At 41.2% G+C, this 18,537-nt stretch overlaps 1 protein-coding gene across 2 annotated transcripts; it reads right to left on the reverse strand.

Annotated features, from left to right (window-relative positions):
• Positions 1-801: 801 nt before the first annotated feature.
• On the reverse strand, positions 802-17,900 carry LOC106611551 (sideroflexin-1). 2 transcript variants are annotated; one of them, XM_082976851.1, is made up of 11 exons: positions 17,753-17,900; positions 14,541-14,711; positions 13,715-13,885; positions 10,669-10,767; positions 9,385-9,460; positions 9,193-9,278; positions 7,882-8,009; positions 6,169-6,218; positions 5,636-5,685; positions 5,411-5,458; positions 802-5,261 (listed from the first exon to the last, which is right to left on the reverse strand). In XM_082976851.1, the coding sequence occupies exons 2-11, from the start codon at positions 14,699-14,701 to the stop codon at positions 5,165-5,167; spliced, it is 966 nt and encodes a 321-aa protein (XP_082832977.1). In that variant the 5' UTR covers positions 14,702-14,711; positions 17,753-17,900; the 3' UTR covers positions 802-5,164. The 2 variants fall into 2 exon arrangements, with proteins under 2 accessions (XP_082832977.1, XP_082832978.1); XM_082976852.1 differs by lacking the exon at positions 5,636-5,685.
• Between the last annotated feature and the right edge of the window lie 637 nt (positions 17,901-18,537).

Consider the following 18,537-nt stretch of genomic DNA (forward strand, 5'->3'; position numbering starts at 1 on the left):
GCCCTCAATGAGCTGAAGGAGGTGTCTTTGTCCAGGGCTATAACGAGAATGTGTACACAAGGACCAGAGTTGGGAGGCACTGCTCTATGCATCTGGATTCTATGCGTTTCATGTTTACCTGTGAATGAATGTGTTACCTGTTCAGGTAGTCAAGCGTGACTTGTGTGTGGTCTGTGTTATTAATGAAGACCTGACTGTAAACTCGGCAACGAGGGGAGCAGGTTCGATATCCAAACACACACTGCCTCAATATACTCACCAGGCGGCCAATGTGCCTGTAACAGGTCTGTATGTGTGAAAATGCAAAGCACAATAAACCCTAGACCTCGTCACACCATCCTCTTGTCTCTTTTCATCGGACCGACAGGATGACTTGGCTTATTGTATTGGGTAATGATGCCAGTGTTGCTGCCACCAGTCTTTTCACACAGGTTACTGGGTGAAAAAAATATATTTTTAGAAAGTTATACATTCAGAACATCCCTTTCATAAGGTGTTTCCATAACACACAGTCACACCGTTCATCTACTTATGTAGCTCTCATTTTCTTTTTCAATCCCTCCTGTTTTTACTGGCTTTTGGACAAATGCATTCTACGAAACAGGGAGTTTACCTCAGACCATGGTCAGTGTTTGTGTACTATAGGAGGTGCTGTAGATGACCTTGTAGGACCACTCCTTTGTTGGAAGACTGCGGTCTATAAACATTGAGCAATGGGGAGTGCGTCTCACCCTAACGTCAGTGCCGTTAACACATTAAGCAGGGCGCAATGTTGTGGAACATTCAGATGAAAATAAATCATTCTTCATTTCAATCACTTTATTCTATAGCTCTGAGTAAATACATAGTTCAGGTGTGACATAACACTTCCAATAAAATAAAACATGGAGAGGGGGGAAAAACAATGAGGTAGTGACTTCCAATACTGACAACTACATTGGTATTGAACAACAGTGAGTTACTGTATGTGGACACACATTGACATGAAACATCCATAACATTCATGGAGTGTAGCAACGTCATAGATTGTCTTCAGTGTTGTGCCTTCAATATGCGGCTGAGACCATATTCTATGACATGCCGAAGCTAACCTAGAGATATATTTAACATGAAAGTTATTGCATGAGGATAACCTGGTAGATGCTAGTCAAATAAAGCTTAAGCAAACTTAAGAAGCTCTGCTTTTCCAACTTTATCAACCCCGTCTTTTCCATGGTTAGGTTTGTAGCTGTGTGTGATACACAGCACATCTTTGCCTTGACTAAATGAATAGTACAATCAATCGCAAGCCTTGCATGTTTCTATCAGCACGATCTAGCTCTAGGTTCATTTTTGTTCTAATCACATTTCCTTGCCCTCTCCACCAAAAGGACCAGAAAACAACTAAATGGCAGTGATTAAATAAAGCTAGCAGCTGCTGGATAACTAACTTACTATAAACTCATAATAGTAAGCTGTGACTTTGTTTATATCATAGGCATTGTCAAGCACATTATACAAACAATACATATATTTTCAATACATTTAAAAGAAAGTGGTACCCTACACCCCCACCCTTTACATTGGTTACTACATAGCACCCAATTGCAGGCCAATTTTACCCAAGATACAACAGAACCCCCCAAAGCCCCAAGATACAATAACGATGGGGTGTCCTTATAAAGTAATAGGCGAGTGAATGAGTGAGTTTTACAATGGTGTCAACTTGCTCATGAAATACATTTTATATTCAATTATGGACATAAAAATTGAATTAATGTGACTTGTGGAATATCCATTTACTCTGCATGTGTGCTTATGTACAGTACAGACGAACCAGTATCTACCAGGATTTCAATTCAATCAATTGAAATGGAACTGGCTCCAACCCTGGTATTTACAGTTGAAAGCCATGGCATAAATGTAGCAATGTTTACTGTATGGCCGTAATAACACTGTGCTGCGGTGCATCTGATTGTCTATGGATAATGATAAACATTTGCACTAAAAAGTATGAGGAATCTAGCCTGGTTCCAGATCTGTTTGTGTTATCTTGCCAAATTCTATGTTCACTGTCACACTAAACAAGACGGCACAAACAGAACCGGGACCAGGCTATGTGGAGTCATTCCTAAAAATAGAGCAATAGAATAAAAAGTCTGTGAGAGGAGGAGATTCATTCATGACCACTGACGTCCATTACAGTGAAATGTCTTGTTACAGACCCTTAAGAATCACAAATGTCTTCATTGCACGTCTCTCAATTAAATATCTGATTTAATTGAGAGACGTGATCTACAACTACCAAGCACAGTGGGATGGTATGCATGCCATAGAGTACCCCAGTATGAGTCATAATACCCATAAAACCTAGCGGTTAAACGGAACTGGTTCCAATCGTTAAAATAAGGGCTGTGATCCGTGTAGGCTTACACTGGCATGATGTTTTGATAACTATGTAAATCTCTCTCAGACAATAGTCGCCTGTATTTACCCCCGAAAACTGAAATGCTAATGTGGCTATCATAAAGAACTACAAATGCCATGATGATCTGGATGAGCCAGCCAAATCGAGGCAAATGTAAGAATCTCTGGATTAACTATCTAATGTTAGCGTCAGCTAGAGATGATGTGAAGGAGCTTGCAGGTATTTGTCGTTTTGCATGTCTACTTTGACGCTAATTAGCATTTTTGAATCAGAGTAAATAGAGACAAATAGATTGATCAAAGTCACCTTGTCTGAGAGATGTACATGGTTATTAAAACGTCACGCTAGGGTAAGCCTGCACAAAACACAGCCCTTATATTAAATGTTTCTAAAATCCCCTATGAGAAAAATGAATGGTGAAAAAAACAATTGGAACCATATCCCTGTTTGACCGCTAGGTTTTATGACACCTCAACTGTGGAGCTCTATACTGACTTTGACAGAGGAAAATGTGATCTATAACCTGACAAGACAGCAAAACAAATCTGGTACCAGGCTTGGTGACCGAGCCTTACTAAAATCAACCGGGCCCATCCTGATGGGTGGTTTTGACTAATACATTCAAAGTCAACTCTCAGACACACAAAAACACAATGGAAATGTGTAATAGTTAGTTGGTCTAACTGCCACCTAGTGAAGAAATGTAGCACCGCACCCTGAAGTTTAAAATCTAATACATCTCTGCTATTTATTCGTTAAATCTATCCTCTATATCCCACAAAAATGTACCCGTATAGGTTTGATCAGGGATGCTCCAACTAAGCCCAGTTTTTCCACACGGGAACTAAAGGTCCCAGCATTACTTCCAGCTGTCCTATAATTGATTGATGATTCATTTTAGCTCAGGGGTTTAAGACAGGTGTCTCAAATGTTATGACCTCGGGCTGCATTTCCTAATACAACCACGGGCCACATTAAATCAGCTTAGGAGGCACATTTTGTCAGCCGGCCAGTAGTTTCAGACCCCTGGTTCTCACAACTTTGCTTTTGTTTCATGACATTTAAACAATATTATTTGGTATACACATCATCACAACTAATCTAACCCTGACATCATACAGATTGGGATTCATGTACCCTTGCCTCTTATTGCATACATTGGAACCACCATGCGTCTAGGTCTGTACGGCAGCACTGCAAGCCAACTCTTCTTACCCTTCTCTATTGTAACAGAAGAATGAGCAGTCTAAAGAGGGACCAGGAGAGTCACAAACTGAGAGCGGGGGACAAAACATTAATAATATCCTTATTACTTTAACATTTAGACACAATACAGTACAAAACAGACAGGGTTACTAGGGTGAGAGGGGTTGGACAAGGTTATCTGGTGGGACAGTGTGTGTGTAAGTACACTTCCAAGGGCAGTGGTGAGAGAGGGAAGCTTTGCTAGTCAACTGGTTAATGTTCATTAGGGCACACTGAAGCAATACATTTTGCAATGATAAACAAAACCCTGGTAGACCCAAAAAGGAATTTAATAGCAGGTCAGTCTATATTGTGCTCATAAACCAACTGTTGTATTTTACTACAGACTACAGTTGAGCCAACTTGAGGGAGTGGATATCTAGCAGATTCAATATTTTCTAATTCCAAGTCATGAATGGTTTCAGTGCACACAGCTTAAAGGGTACGATCTCAAATACAATGGAAAAAACAAATACACCTTGGGGAGAAAAAAATCTCTCTAGGATTGAAAACGAGGGGCGATCTAGTTTGGGGTGAATTGATAGAATTTGTCATTCAGTAAGAATTTGTCATTCAGTAACATTCAATAATTAAACACCCACAACCCCAGGGAGGATAAACGCACAATTATTATTTTTTAAATCAAACCATAGTCTGTTTGTCAATGTAGCAGTATAAGATAACCGTCTGTCACACTACGCTCGCCTGTGTTTCATTACTTCGAAGAGGCTTTCTCCCCTTGTCTCCTTTCCTGCATCTATTCTGAACAAAAATATAAAACACAACATGTTGGTCCCATGTTTCATGAGTTGAAATAAAAGATCTGCAGGAATGTCCACCAGAGCTGTTGACAGAATTGAAAAGGTCATTTCTCTACAATAAGACACCGCCAACATAGTTATAGCGAATTTGGCAGTACGTCCAACCAGCCTCACAACCACAGACCACGTGTAACCACGCCAGCCCAGGACCTCCACATCATGCTTCTTCAACTGTGGGATCCTCTGAGACCAGCCACCTGGACATCTGAGGAGTATTTCTATCTGTAATAAAGCCCTTTTGTGGGGAAAAACTGATTCTAATTGGCTGGGCCTGGCTCTCCAGTGGGTGGGCCTTGCTCCCAGTCATGTGAAATCCATAGATTAGGGCCTAATTTATTTATTTCAATTGACTGATTTCCCTATATGAACTTTAACTCAGTAAAATTTTTGAAATTGTTGCTTTTATATTTTAGTTCAGTGTACAATCAGAAAAATCTGACTGGTAGGCTTTCACCACTTATTCCATCATTTCAGACAAGGAAGCAACTTTGTAGGACTGAGACGCACCCCTAACTGTCACCTCTCACAAATAAAAAAATAAAAAAGCCTAGAACATCATAAACAAACAGGTAAATTAAAAAATATGCATAAATATAATATTCTCTTTGACCTTAGTTGTTCCCACTGAGCTGTAGTAGCGGGGTCCAACCAGCAGATGAGGATTATCTGTGGTGGGTGTTATTGTGTGGTCCTAAAGGCCTTTGTTGAAGAAGACAGTAGTAGTGTGGGGACTGCTATGTAGTATCCTCTCCTGAAGATCTGTCTCCAGGCTGCTCACAGCCATAGAACTACAGAGAGAGAGGGGGAGGGAGAGAAAAGGGTCCAGAAACAGAGAGAGAAAAATACATTGATTATTAGAGCGTACAATCTCTTTATGTTAAAGAAAAGCAGATCCACTGTCTATAGCTAAGGTATGTAACATATGGCCATACTTTACCTCTTCTGTGGGAAGAGGGCACAGCACAGAGGAGTTGCAAACACCAGGCTGAAAGAGAGAAAAGGAAGTTTTGTAAACAGCGCAATACAAGCAGTACGCGGAATACAATCGTGACGTGCAGTATTCATGTTATGGTTAGTTTGCTTACAGCGCATGTCATTGACAGAGGAAAATGACTCCCTTAGACCAACGCAGACTACAGTATCATTAACTATAGATACTTACCACAGACCCACCAGTCCCACCTGTACCGGGGCGTTTAGGACTGGGAACCGCTGAGGAGAGAACAGAGAGAAATTGTGAAAGCAACTCCAAGCTGAAGCAATTTTTTATGAAACCAACTGACAGTATATAGACATTACACTGACAGTATTGAAGAGCTTAACAAGCTTGGTCCAAGATCTGTTTGTGCTTACTCATATGGTCATTGACAAAACAGCACAAACAGATCTGGGACCAGGCTAGAGATTGTGGATCAACACAGGATATCAGACACGACAAAACACAGAAGCCTGGATTTCCACTGGCTTCTCATGACACCAAACAAACAAGTACCATATTTTACATGGCTGAACCCCACACATAGAATGACACTATTTAATGATGTGGTTTGAACTCCAAATAGAGGGTAGGCTTAGTACAACAGTGGCTACATGCCACAGATTATCCTCCACACTGACTGTATGTAGTACCGGCTCCAGTAAACCCACTGACTGTTGAGAGCATGACAGGCATCCATTCGTCTCTTGTAACATTACCTTCATAAAGGCTTTCTTCTCCAGGGCGTTCATTATCACAGGTGGGATAGCTGTGGACAAACCGAGAGAGCGAGAGAAAACAATGAGGACTTTCAAGAGGCAACACGTATGTTATTTTATAAAATGCGTTTTTTTTGGCTGAAATGCATTCTGGAACAGGTGAACTTTCATGTGCCTTAAACTTGTTTGCCATCTGTAAATACGAATACAATTGTTAAATCGCAAGCCTAGTTGGTTTAGCCACAGAAAGACAGGAAACTTCCCGCTAGTCATGATTGGCTGAGATAATGGATCGGCTGGACATGGCGAGAGAGAGGAGTTCGCATAGGTCTGCCATGTAACACGCTTCAGTCAAACATGAGCTGCTCAGTATGTGTAGATAATCCTTGCTACCGCAGCTTTTTTGAAAGATATTACCTTAGCCATGGATAACTGCAAAAGTGTTGCTACTGCCCACAACAACACTGTTGCCATGAATTTAGCCGGCGCTATCTACAAAGATCAGTGGGGAAAAAGTTGTGATGGACTACTTTCTGCACACGGTCAGTGTGAACCTGTGTGACTTGACAACGCGGACCAAACAAGCTGTACAAACGAAATGGAAACACAGGACGTCTTAGTTAGCTAAAGGGTTTCCAGTATGCCATGAAGCGTTCATCCACGTATATGGGTAAGTACATTTTCAGATATTATACGTTTCTAATTTAGTCAGAAAGTCATTTTCATTGCAAGTTAAAGCATACTGTTGGCTAGCTAGCGAATGTTAGCGTGCTGGCTCGCTAGCTAACGCTACGTGTATGATCTGTGTAGTAATATTATTGTATCTAAGGAAGCCATTTGAATTGCTAGCTATAGCCTAATGTTAGTTAGCTAACAATGAACTTAGTTTGTTAGCTTTAGCTACTTGCAGATTCATACTACAGCATTTCATGCATAGTGGCTAGCTATGACAATCTGTTTGTATTGCTAATAATATGGGTTGGGATTATGGTTAATCGTTTAGCTAGCTAGACAATAATGACCCATCCACTTAGCTAGATGTGGCTTGGGTTGGTTATAGCATTTCTTTCACATGAACCATCAATTTAGGTAAGCATCATCTAATATTTAACATTATTTTTTATGTGGACACTTCCTATGCAAGTAACCATTTCACTGTACCATTTACACCTGCTGTATCCTGTGCATTTGACAGATACATTTAATTTGATATGATATAGTGTGTGTTTACCAGAGACGGTAATGTCAAGAACATGACCTGCACCAAAGTCATATTAGGATATAGGCCAAGGACTAGATAAGTGTATTATTAACTGGAGTTTTTCCTTATTGTAGGCTACTGCTTTCACCACTTTGAGTCTTGAAATCTTTGGTAGTTTACTACACTACCTTACTAACTCTGTTTAGGACATGACCTCACACATTAATTCTTAAAGAGATGGGTGGGGCTAAGGCTAAAGAGGGTGTGAACGATGCTAAATAGGTGTAGACAAAGAGCTCTCCAGTAGGTGTACTAAAACATTGAAGGGCCATTTTCTCAAAAGCAGGGTTATAAATTCATCAACTTTCAAAGCAGAATTACTTTCCCATTGTTCCTCTAGTGCAGTGTTTGATACACACTTTGTAGCTCTGAGTCTCTACTTTCATCCAATGTAAAAAAACACCAATCCAAATCCAGGCGGTCAGTCACATTGTGTCCGAAACAGTGCTTACCCATAGCTGGCACAGCCATGCCAATCCTGGACACCACCACCTGGATGATGCCTGACTTGGCAGCGGTGACTGACTCTCCTAACCGGTTCCCTTCTTCATCTGTCACTGGAATGCCGTACTTCAGCTCCCTAAGAAAAGGGACATAACGAGAGAATGAAATTCAGCCAAATCATGTTGCTATGTCCAAAGTTAACCAGGATATTGTTGCATACTAGTCATTCATGATTTGAAATGCAATCAAGCATTTTAGTTTGAAAATAAAATAAAGCAATCCATGAATAATTTGTGTAAACAATAAATCTTTCTATTTCGGCAAATGTATTCATGAACACATGACTTTTTTTAGTGTTGTTTTAATGTAATTTACACAGTTTACATTGTTCCAAACGATCAGAAAAACAGCACCTGTTTGGTACACACAATAAGCACACAGCGCTTGCTCCTTACCTTCTTTTTCTTGATCTCCAGTATTTTCCACAACTAGTCAAATTTATTCCACGTCTGACTTCCCCTTTACCTCCTGAGCAACCAGTAAACATTCCCGTTTCGAGTTTATTTGTCACATCCTCTGCATCCATTTTGCTGTCACGTGTTACAGTGTTCAGAGTTTGTTAAATCAAATTTATTGATTGCTATAAATCAGGCCCTATTGGTCACGTGCATGCGATGCAGACATGTGTCACCTAAAGAGAGCAAGGGTTGAGGGAATGTTTTTCCTACACAAAAGAGGGATTTCGGTAACAAAACTTGTCAAAAATGGCTGTAATTTTGTTTCAGCAACATGGACAGCGCGATTAACACTGTTGATGTTCTGTAGTAGTCGCCGCAGCAGGGAGGAGAGAGACACAACGTAACTAGTCAGTCACTCAATGTAATATATATTATTATAATTTTTTTAACCGGGCTTAAACACAAGCCCGGCCCGATCAAATCAATTGCCGTCGCACTCCCTCTAGTCATGTGTGTCTTCATTATTTCATCAAACAGAGAGCTTAAAGCATCAGACTAGCTCAGTGCATATAGCTGATTTGATTAAAACACATAGGAAGTGTTAAAATTTGACCAATCAATTGTTCGAAACAGATGACTCTCGGTCAACCAAGATTGGGACATCCCTAGGTACGTTGCATTGAAAGTGGATAATGTGTTAATTCGATCACAATTCCCACAGTAAAGGGAAATGCTGATAGTGTTAACTAAGGGGGAAAATTCTGAACTTCACTCAACTTTCTAATCTCGTGCTTCTCTGCGTGGGCTCACATTTCTTCTGCACGGCAGTCCTGGTTGTGGTGTCTTTAAACTCTAGCTCACCTCTGCCTCATGAAGGGGATGTTGATACAGTTGGCAGCCGCTACAGCAAAGAAAGGGACGAACCGGCTCATGACGGCTGGAAGGCGCTGGGGAGAGACGGAGTTTGTTTCAATGTTGATTTTTCATGGAGCTAAAATGCAAAGCGAAGTGTAAATCATCTTGAACTAAGATGATCCAGAGACAGTCCAGTACCTTGGCTAGAGACTTGAGTCCCAGGGCTGTGACTACAGCTCCTGTGGTGGCACTGATGTACGCCGCAGCCAGCTGACTGAGAGAACATAGGGGCACACATTTACATCTTAGCATCTTACTAAAACAATTTACTGAGCCTCAATAATGTTCCTGTTCCAAGCATTTACCAGAATCTAGTCTTATCTAATACACAGATAGAGGTCTCAAGTCACATTGCACATGGTCACAATGCATACGGAATACATGCATTCAAATCATAAGCAATATTTATTGCAAAACTTGACAAGTCAGGCAGACATGACAATGTACAATTCAGGAATCTCTCCACAGTAATAATGACTTAAAATGGTCCACAGTCTCTACATGCTCTTTCCATATAAACTGAGAAGCACCAGCATCGCTCATTCTCATTCCGCATGTGTCCTGGTTAAAGTAGGTGCATCTCAATAGTCTAAAGTGCCACCCTTTCCATGTCTCCTTCCCTTTATCTGCGCTGATCTGAAATAACTAGACAGGTGAAATCTTCTGATAGTGGAAACCCATGTTGCTTTCACCGATCATGTGTTTTCAGATCGGAGCACATGAAAGAGAGAAAGACACTAGACTATTGAGATGCAGCCCGGATTTGTAGACTCTATACCAGGGGCTGGATGTACAGTATTAAACATATCAGAGCTTTCAGTTCTGCCTTTTAGATCACAATGCATGAGATTACATGGACAGGGGAGACATGATCCTAGATCAGCACTCTTACCCTGAAGCGCTTGATGCATATGGCCCCAGACCAGACACATGTATGCTAATGCCTTGCTTCCTCTATCTGCTGCAGACAGTGAAGCAGGGTTACAGCTACAGCCTTTCAGGTGGAATGGAGGAGCATGCTGAACTAAAGAATGGGTTATTATACCGCTGTAAGGGGAGTGTAGTGGACTGGGGTTCCACTGGCTAGCCTCTGCTTTGCCCTGCAGGACAGTAGGCCTCCATACAGAGCTAGGCTAGGGGTGCACCTCAATAGTCTACTATGGTCTTCTCTCCCTGTCTCTTTTCCTTCATCTGCACCGATGGAAAAAGAGAAGACAGGTGAAAGCAACAGCAGGGAAATGTTATGGGATTTGCTCCCTATCTATCCATGTCCATTCAGATCAGTACTGATGAAGGAAAGCAGATGAGGAGAGGAAGATACAGTAGCTAAGGCTATGAGATGCACCATAGTACTAGCCAGTTACAGGTACTGTAGGGCTGGTTTAGTAATGTGGTTGTGGTGTAAGTGGTCCCAGTCCCTACTTGGTGGTGAGGGCAGCGTCTCCACTGCGGTTGCTGTAGTTGACCACAGCGTTGAAGGACTGGTTCACCCACTGCCAGAATACAACAGCTGGAGTCGTCCTGGAGGAGTAGAGGTTCAAGAGAGGTGAGGAGAGTGGAGGGGAGGAAAGAGGGTCAAAAGGGGTGAGAGAGGGGAGGAGAGAAGGTGAGCGATGTTAAAGGGATAACAAAAAGGGGAGATAAAAGGGAGGGGATATGGAAAGGCGAAATTATGTAAACATGGGAGAGAGGGTAGGGAAAAGGCAAAGACGAGATTAGAAGAGGGACAAGGAAAGTGAGAATAAGCATGAATAATTTCTGATATTTCATTCAGGCAGATTGTTTGAATTTCTCAGAGAAAACAAAGCTAAATCACGACTTGTAAAACAGCTAAAAATGTAACTTTCCACGTCCGTGCAGTGTTTACATAATGGTGTTACAGTGTGACTTAAAAAAAATGTAACCTATATTTTAGCAGGGAAATCCCATTGAGACCAAGGCCTCTTTTTCAAGGGAGCCCTGCATGTACACAAATTAGAGGTCGACCGATTATGATTTTTCAGCGCCGATACCGATTATTGGATGACCCAAAAAGCCGATACCGGTTAATCGGCCGATTTAAAAAAAATGTATTTGTAATAATGACAATTACAACAATACTGAATGAACTTATTTTAACTTAATATAATACATCAATAAAATCAATTTAGCCTCAAATAAATAATGAAACATGTTCAATTTGGTATATCCTGTTAGGGATAGGGGGCAGTATTTACACGGCCGGATAAAAAACGTACCCGATTTAATCTGGTTATTACTACTGCCCAGAAACTAGAATATGCATATAATTATTGGCTTTGGATAGAAAACACCCTAAAGTTTCTAAAACTGTTTGAATGGTGTCTGTGAGTATAACAGAACTCATATGGCAGGCAAAAACCTGAGAAGATTCCTTACAGGAAGTGGCCTATCTGACAATTTCTTGGGCTTCTTCACTCTCTTTATTGAAAACTTAGGATCTCTGCTGTAACGTGACACTTCCTACGGCTCCCATAGGCTCTCAGAAGGCGGGAAAAAGCTGAATGATGTCTTTGCAGCCCCTGGCTGAAAAACATTAGCGCCTTTGGTAAGTGGTCTATCAGAGGACAATGAGACTGAGGCGCGTGCACGAGGCGACCCCATGTCGTAAACAGGGGTTCAAACCCTAGGACATTATGTTATACAATACATGCATGTTTTGTTCAATCAAGTTCACATTTATATAAAAAAACAGCTTTTTACATTAGCATGTGACGTTCAGAACTAGCATACTTCCGGGGAATTCGCTAACATTTTACTAAATTACTCACGATAAACGTTCACAAAAAGCATAACAATTATTTTAAGAATTATAGATACAGACCTCCTCTATGCACTCGATATGTCCGATTTTAAAATAGCTTTTTGGTGAAAGCACATTTTGCAATATTCTAAGTACATAGCCCAGGCATCACGGGCTAGCTATTTAGACACCCGGCAAGTTTAGCACTCACCATAATCATATTTACTATTATAAAAGTTTGATTACCTTTTGTTGTCTTCGTCAGAATGCACTCCCAGGACTGCTACTTCAATAACAAATGTTGGTTTGGTCCAAAATAATCCATCGTTATATCCGAATAGCGGCGTTTTGTTTGTGCGTTCCAGACACTATCCGAAATGGTAAAGAAGGGTCGCGCGCATGGCGCAATTCGTGACAAAAAATTCTAAATATTCCATTACCGTACTTCGAAGCATGTCAACCGCTGTTTAAAATCAATTTTTATGCCATTTTTCTCGTAGAAAAGCGATAATATTCCGACCGGGAATCTCCTTTTCGGCAACCAGAGGAAAAAAAATCACAAAGACTGGGGCGGTCAGGTCACGCGCCTAAGCCCAGAGTCCCTTGATCGGCCACTTGAGAAAGGCGATAATGTGTTTCAGCCTGGGGCTGGGATGACGACATTCAGGTTTTTCCCAGGCTCTGAGCGCCTATGGACGACGTAGGAAGTGTCACGTTAGAGCAGAGATCCTTAGTAAAAGATAGAGATGGCAAAGAAGTTCCAGAAATGGTCAGACAGGCCACTTCCTGTAAAGGAATCTCTCAGGTTTTGACCTGCCATTTGAGTTCTGTTATACTCACAGACACCATTCAAACAGTTTTAGAAACTTTAGGGTGTTTTCTATCCATATGTAATAAGTATATGCATATTCTAGTTACTGGGTAGGAGTGGTAACCAGATTAAATCGGGTACGTTTTTTATCCAGCCGTGTCAATACTGCCCCCTAGCCCTAACAGGTTAATCTATAATTCTTTGAATGACAATATAATATTTTACCAATGTTTTCGAATAGTAATTATTTAATTTGTTGTGCTGATTGACTGGCGGTATTGGAGGGAAAATATTTCCTCAACATCAACGCCATAGTAAAACGCTGTTTTTGTATATAAATATGAATTTGATAGAACAAAAAATGCATGTATTGTCTAACATAATGTCCTAGGAGTGTCATCTGATGAAGATTGTCAAAGGTTAGTGCATAATTCTAGCTGGTTTTCTGCTTTTGGTGACGCCTGTCTTTGCATTGACAAAACATTACACATAGCTATTTTCAATGTACTGTCCTAACATAATCTAACTTTATGCTTTCGTCGTAAAGCCTTTTTGAAATCGGACAACGTGGTTAGATTAAGGAGATGTTTATCTTTCAAAGGGTGTAAGATAGTTGTATGTTTGAGAAATTTGAATTATGACATTTAATTGTTTTCAAATTTGGCGCCCTTGATATTTCACCTGCTGTTGATAGGGTGTACCAGGGGTGGGACACTTGCGCGTTGGACTAGTTAACCGTAAGGTTGCAGGATTGAATGCCCGAGCTGACAAGGTAAAAATCTGTCGTTCTGCCCCTGATTTTTTGGGATTGTTTTTTACCTGTTCTGTATCTTATGTTACACACAAATTGTATTTAACATGTATTAAATTGAAAACGGAATACACCCTAGTAGTACCTGTAGAATGTGAGCATGCAGCCGGTGATGGTCATGTTCATGGGGACCTGGGCAGACATGCGTCCCATCACCACCATATTTTCGCCGGTGTCAGGGTGGAAGGCAGAGTCATAGATGTACTTGGCTCTCCACAGCTCATCTTCTGTCAGACCTGGCTTTACCACTCCTAACCTGGACACAAGTACATCAAACTCTTTAAACAATGAATGAATGAATGATTGACACAAATTCAGCATAAAGCCTAATATAAGTACATCCGTTGTTTTAAAGGAATGTGCCCATTTCTGCATTTGTTTATAACAAAGACACAGCTTAGTCTTACATATTTATTTTTGTGTTTTCAGTTCATCTCTGGTGTAAGGGAGAAACCAGTAGTCCAGATGTTCCAGCCTACAGGCCAAGCCTAATTAGTTGTCTGTCTGTCAAATGTTGTTTGTTTCTTTCTCTTATTATGCCGTGGGGGGAATCAGGTTATGACAACAGCTAGCTAACTTCTTGAACTCTTCAGTTCAGAGACACTGCTATAGATTGTTTCCATGCTCGTACATGTCGAGCCACAGAATCAATAGATTTTTGGTTTGATGCTTCCAATAATGTAAAGGAATTCCTTCCCAGGCACCACACACCCCATTGTACAGAGAGAAGAGGAGTGATGCAGTGGCTTTCCAAGGTATCATCATTTTCCTTCCCAAGACCTCACCCCTCCATCTATACCTGTAATTCTCCACAGTGACCCATGTGTTCTCAGCATCTCCCTTGACAGCAGTTCCACCCACCCGTTCCGCCACTTTATCCTCACCCATCCTTCCCTCTCCTCCCACCGTACCTGTATTTCTCCACAGTAACCCGTGCATCCTCCAGGGTCTCAGAGGACTTTAGAATGTTCCTGGGGTCAGTGACGAAGAAGTGCTGGGCGCGGCCCATGAACGTGCTCTGGTCCCATCGTGGCTCCTTGATGTTAATGTCCAGGGACAGATCTCCAGACATCCTTGTTTTACTTTGGGACCGATTAACAGAAACATATGTTAGTTAGGCATGAGTTTAATTCTCTGCACATTTGACAGACATTCTTCAGTGACATTTTGGAGGGGGGGGGGGGGGGGGGGGGGGGGGAATGGACAAAAAGAAAGACAAAATAGACCTTGTGGAGAAATTCAACATAATTCAAAAGATAAGTCCTCCTCCCCAGCTAGGCCTAAGCCTTGATAGCACGGTAAGCTCCCTATCTCTCTGATTCATTTATAGCTCTCACTTCCTCTGTGGCCAAAACAATCCTAGTCTCCACCAAAATCATAATACAGGAGTGTTGAATACAAAAAGTCAGGCCTTATACAAATTCTCTGACGAATTAGCTTGCTCCAATCTGGACATTAACATACGTGGCTTGCGGTATGGTTTTGGAAGCATTAGGACCTTATTTTTCATATCAGTGAGAAATGATTTTAAAAACTAAAAAAGTTAAATTGATACACACATTGATTGGGTTAGGGTTGATGTTCCCACAAGGCCATATCTATACAGTGCATTCGGAAAGTATTCAGACCCCTTCCCTTTATCCACATTGTTACGTTACAGCCTTATTCTAAAATTGATTAAATTATCCCCCCCCCCCCCCCCATCTACACACAATACCCAAAATGACAAAGCATAAAGTGTTTTTTTTTAAAAAATGTATTACAATTAAACAGAAATACCTTATTTACATAAGTATTCAGAACCTTTGCTATGAGACATGTGCATCCTGTTTCCATTGATCATCCTTGAGATGTTTCTACAACTCAGTTGGAGTCCACCTGTGGTAAATTCAATTGATTGGACATGATTTGGAAAGGCACACACCTGTCTTTATAAAGTCCCACTGTTGACAGTGCATGTCAGAGCAAAAACCAAGCCATAAGCCATGACGCTCCGAGACAGGATTGTGTCGAGGCACAGATCTGGGGAAGGGTACTAAAACTGTTTGCAGCATTGAAGGTCCCCAAGAACACAGTGGCCTCCATCATTCTTAAATGGAAGAAGTTTGGAACCACCAACACTCGAGCTGGCCACCCGGCCAAACTGAGCAGTCAGGAGAGATGGGCCTTGGTCAGGGAGGTGACCAAGAACCTGATGGTGACTGACAGAGCTCTAGAGTTCCTCTTCGGAGATGGAAGAACCCTCCAGAAGGACAACCATCTCTGCAGCACTCCACCAATCAGGCCTTCATGGTAGAGTGGGCAGATGGAAGCCACTCCTGAGTAAAAGGCAGATGACAGCCTACTTGGAGTATGCCAAAAGGCACCTAAAGGACTCTCAAGACAATGAGAAACAAGATACTCTGGACTGATGAGCCCGGACTTGTCTTGAACCCAATCGAACATCTCTGGAGAGACCTGAAAATAGCTGTGCGGCGACACTTCCCATCCAACAAGACAGAACTTGAGGATCTGCAGAGAAGAATGGGAGAAACTCCACAAATACAGGTGTGCCAAGCTTGTAGCATCATACCCAAAAAGACTCAAAAGTGTAACAGTTCTGCAACGACAGATGCTGGGAGACGAGAAGCAAGTACAGGGTGTAGATTTAACAATAAGTAGACAAAACAAGAACAGCGCCTGGACAGGAGAAACATAACATCAACGCTGACTCAATGCTCCGGGGGGGGGGGGGGGGACTATTTAATCCATGTTAGAATAAGGCTGTAATGTAACAAAATGGAAAAAGTCAAGGGGTCTGAATTCTTTCCGAATGCACTGTATATGCACAAGGTGTAGCTCTTGAAAAACAAATCAGTTAAAATAATTTTGGGGGTGGGTGGGATGTGGAGGGTTTAGTTATGTTATTCTAATAAAAGTTATTTAACCACAGCGTTTTTTTGTTCGTATGGCTCTCAATTTTGCAATAGAATAAAAAGTAAATTGTCCAAGTGAAAATGCTAAACTGTAAAATGCACATAGAATATTTGTTTGACTGAAAAATGCAAGACAGGTTAGAATTATTATTTTCCTAATTACTATAATTTTGATTGTTGATAGTATTGTAATTAGTTAATAATAAAATATGGTTTAAATATAATCAAGGCTTGTAGGAAACAAACACCAAGACATTTGCTTGTTATTATGCTTTTGTCTTCCTGAGAATAGTGCACAAATAAATATCCACATTCTGTAAATGAGAATTGAGTCCCATGAAGTGGCGGGCGTCGATACGTTCATTGTTGATCAATAGAATTAGACGAAGTAAAATCAGAGACGGTTCGCCAATGCGTTGATAACGTGACCGATAATTTATTTTTACGAGACGACGCACTCGTTAAGACTAACAAAAGAAATTGGGTAAAGTACATGGACATGTGAATTCATTTAATTTCGTTTTAATGGAAACGCATATCAATATGCGTTTACATTAAAACAAAATTAAATGGAGACATTATTTTACATGGGCGTATCGATGCCCCCTATTGGACGCTATTTACGTTTTTTTCCATAAAACACATTATAATAGCGTCCGATGTGGCGCATCGATATGCTACTGTAAAAATAACTGTACCCTAAAATTACAAAGTGAACCCAAGGCAAGCTTTAATGCAATAACGCATGTGATTGGTGCCTGACACTCACGACAAGTAAAGGATAAAGGAAGACCAAGCTAGAAGTGTAACGTTACCTACAATTTTCAGTATATAGTAGATGGATACAAATCAACCTGCATCTCGCAGTGATGTGAGTGCAGTTGACGTTATCAAAATAGGAAGCTAACGATAGCATGCTTAAGTTTAGGTAGCTAACGTTTGACCATTTCAGTTTGCTTGTCCAATATTGTAGCATGTGAGGCTGACATACACTGTCTTGATATAAATTACTATTTTGTGAACGAACATGGTGACTTCTTACTATGTGCAATTAAAAAACACAACCACTAACTAACTAGATGGCTAACTTCTAGCTAGCGCACGTATAAAAAAGAGAAAACGACCGAACGTTAGCATCTTCCGTTAGCTCGAGCTAGCTACACATTTACAACATGTAAAATACTGCCAATAAAATCACCAAAACATACCTAGTTTCAATGTCAAGCTGTGCTCACTCTACACACCTTGCAGAGACCTGAAAAACAATGACTTATTCTTTGGGATTTCGTTGGCGGATCCCATCCAACTTTTAGGTGCATACACCGCCACCTACTGTACGGGTGTGTGAGGCCATTCACGGCCAACAGTGAGGGGGAAAAAGTATTTGATCCCCTGCTGATTTTGTACGTTTGCCCAATGACAAATAAACGAACAGTCTATAATTTTAATGGTAGGGTTATTTGAACAGTGAGAGACAGAATAACAACCAAAAAATCCAGAAAAACGCAGGTCAAAAATGTTATAAAATGATTTGCATTTTAATGAGGGAAATAAGTATTTGACCCCTCTGCAAAACATGACTTAGTACTTGGCGGCAAAGCCCTTGTTGGCAATCACAGAGGTCAGACGTTTCTTGTAGTTGGCCACCAGGTTTGCACACATCTCAGGAGGGATTTTGTCCCACTCCTCTTTGCAGATCTTCTCCAAGTCATTAAGGTTTCGAGGCTGACGTTTGGCAACTCGAACCTTCAGCTCCCTCCACAGATTTTCTATGGGATTAAGGTCTGGAGACTGGCTAGGCCACTCCAGGACCTTAATGTGCTTCTTCTTGAGCCACTCCTTTGTTGCCTTGGCCGTGTGTTTTGGGTCATTGTCATGCTGGAATACCCATCCACGACCCATTTTCAATGCCCTGGCTGAGGGAAGGAGGTTCTCACCCAAGATTTGATGGTACATGGCCCCGTCCATCGTCCCTTTGATGCGGTGAAGTTGT

Source organism: Salmo salar, chromosome 01, assembly GCF_965601325.2.
Source record: "Salmo salar chromosome 01, fSalSal1, whole genome shotgun sequence".
NCBI lineage: Eukaryota > Metazoa > Chordata > Actinopteri > Salmoniformes > Salmonidae > Salmo > Salmo salar.

What these genes read in the sequence shown, in the direction of transcription:
- LOC106611551 (XM_082976851.1), bottom strand. Translation starts at nt 14,701, where the DNA reads ATGTCTGGAGATCTGTCCCTGGACATTAACATCAAGGAGCCACGATGG. An exon ending in AGAAGAAAGCCTTTATGAAG is followed by an intron (nt 5,686 to 6,168) that starts GTAATGTTACAA and finishes TTCTCTCCTCAG; the next exon opens with CGGTTCCCAGTCCTAAACGC. An exon ending in GTGGGACTGGTGGGTCTGTG is followed by an intron (nt 5,459 to 5,635) that starts GTAAGTATCTAT and finishes TCTCTCTTTCAG; the next exon opens with CCTGGTGTTTGCAACTCCTC.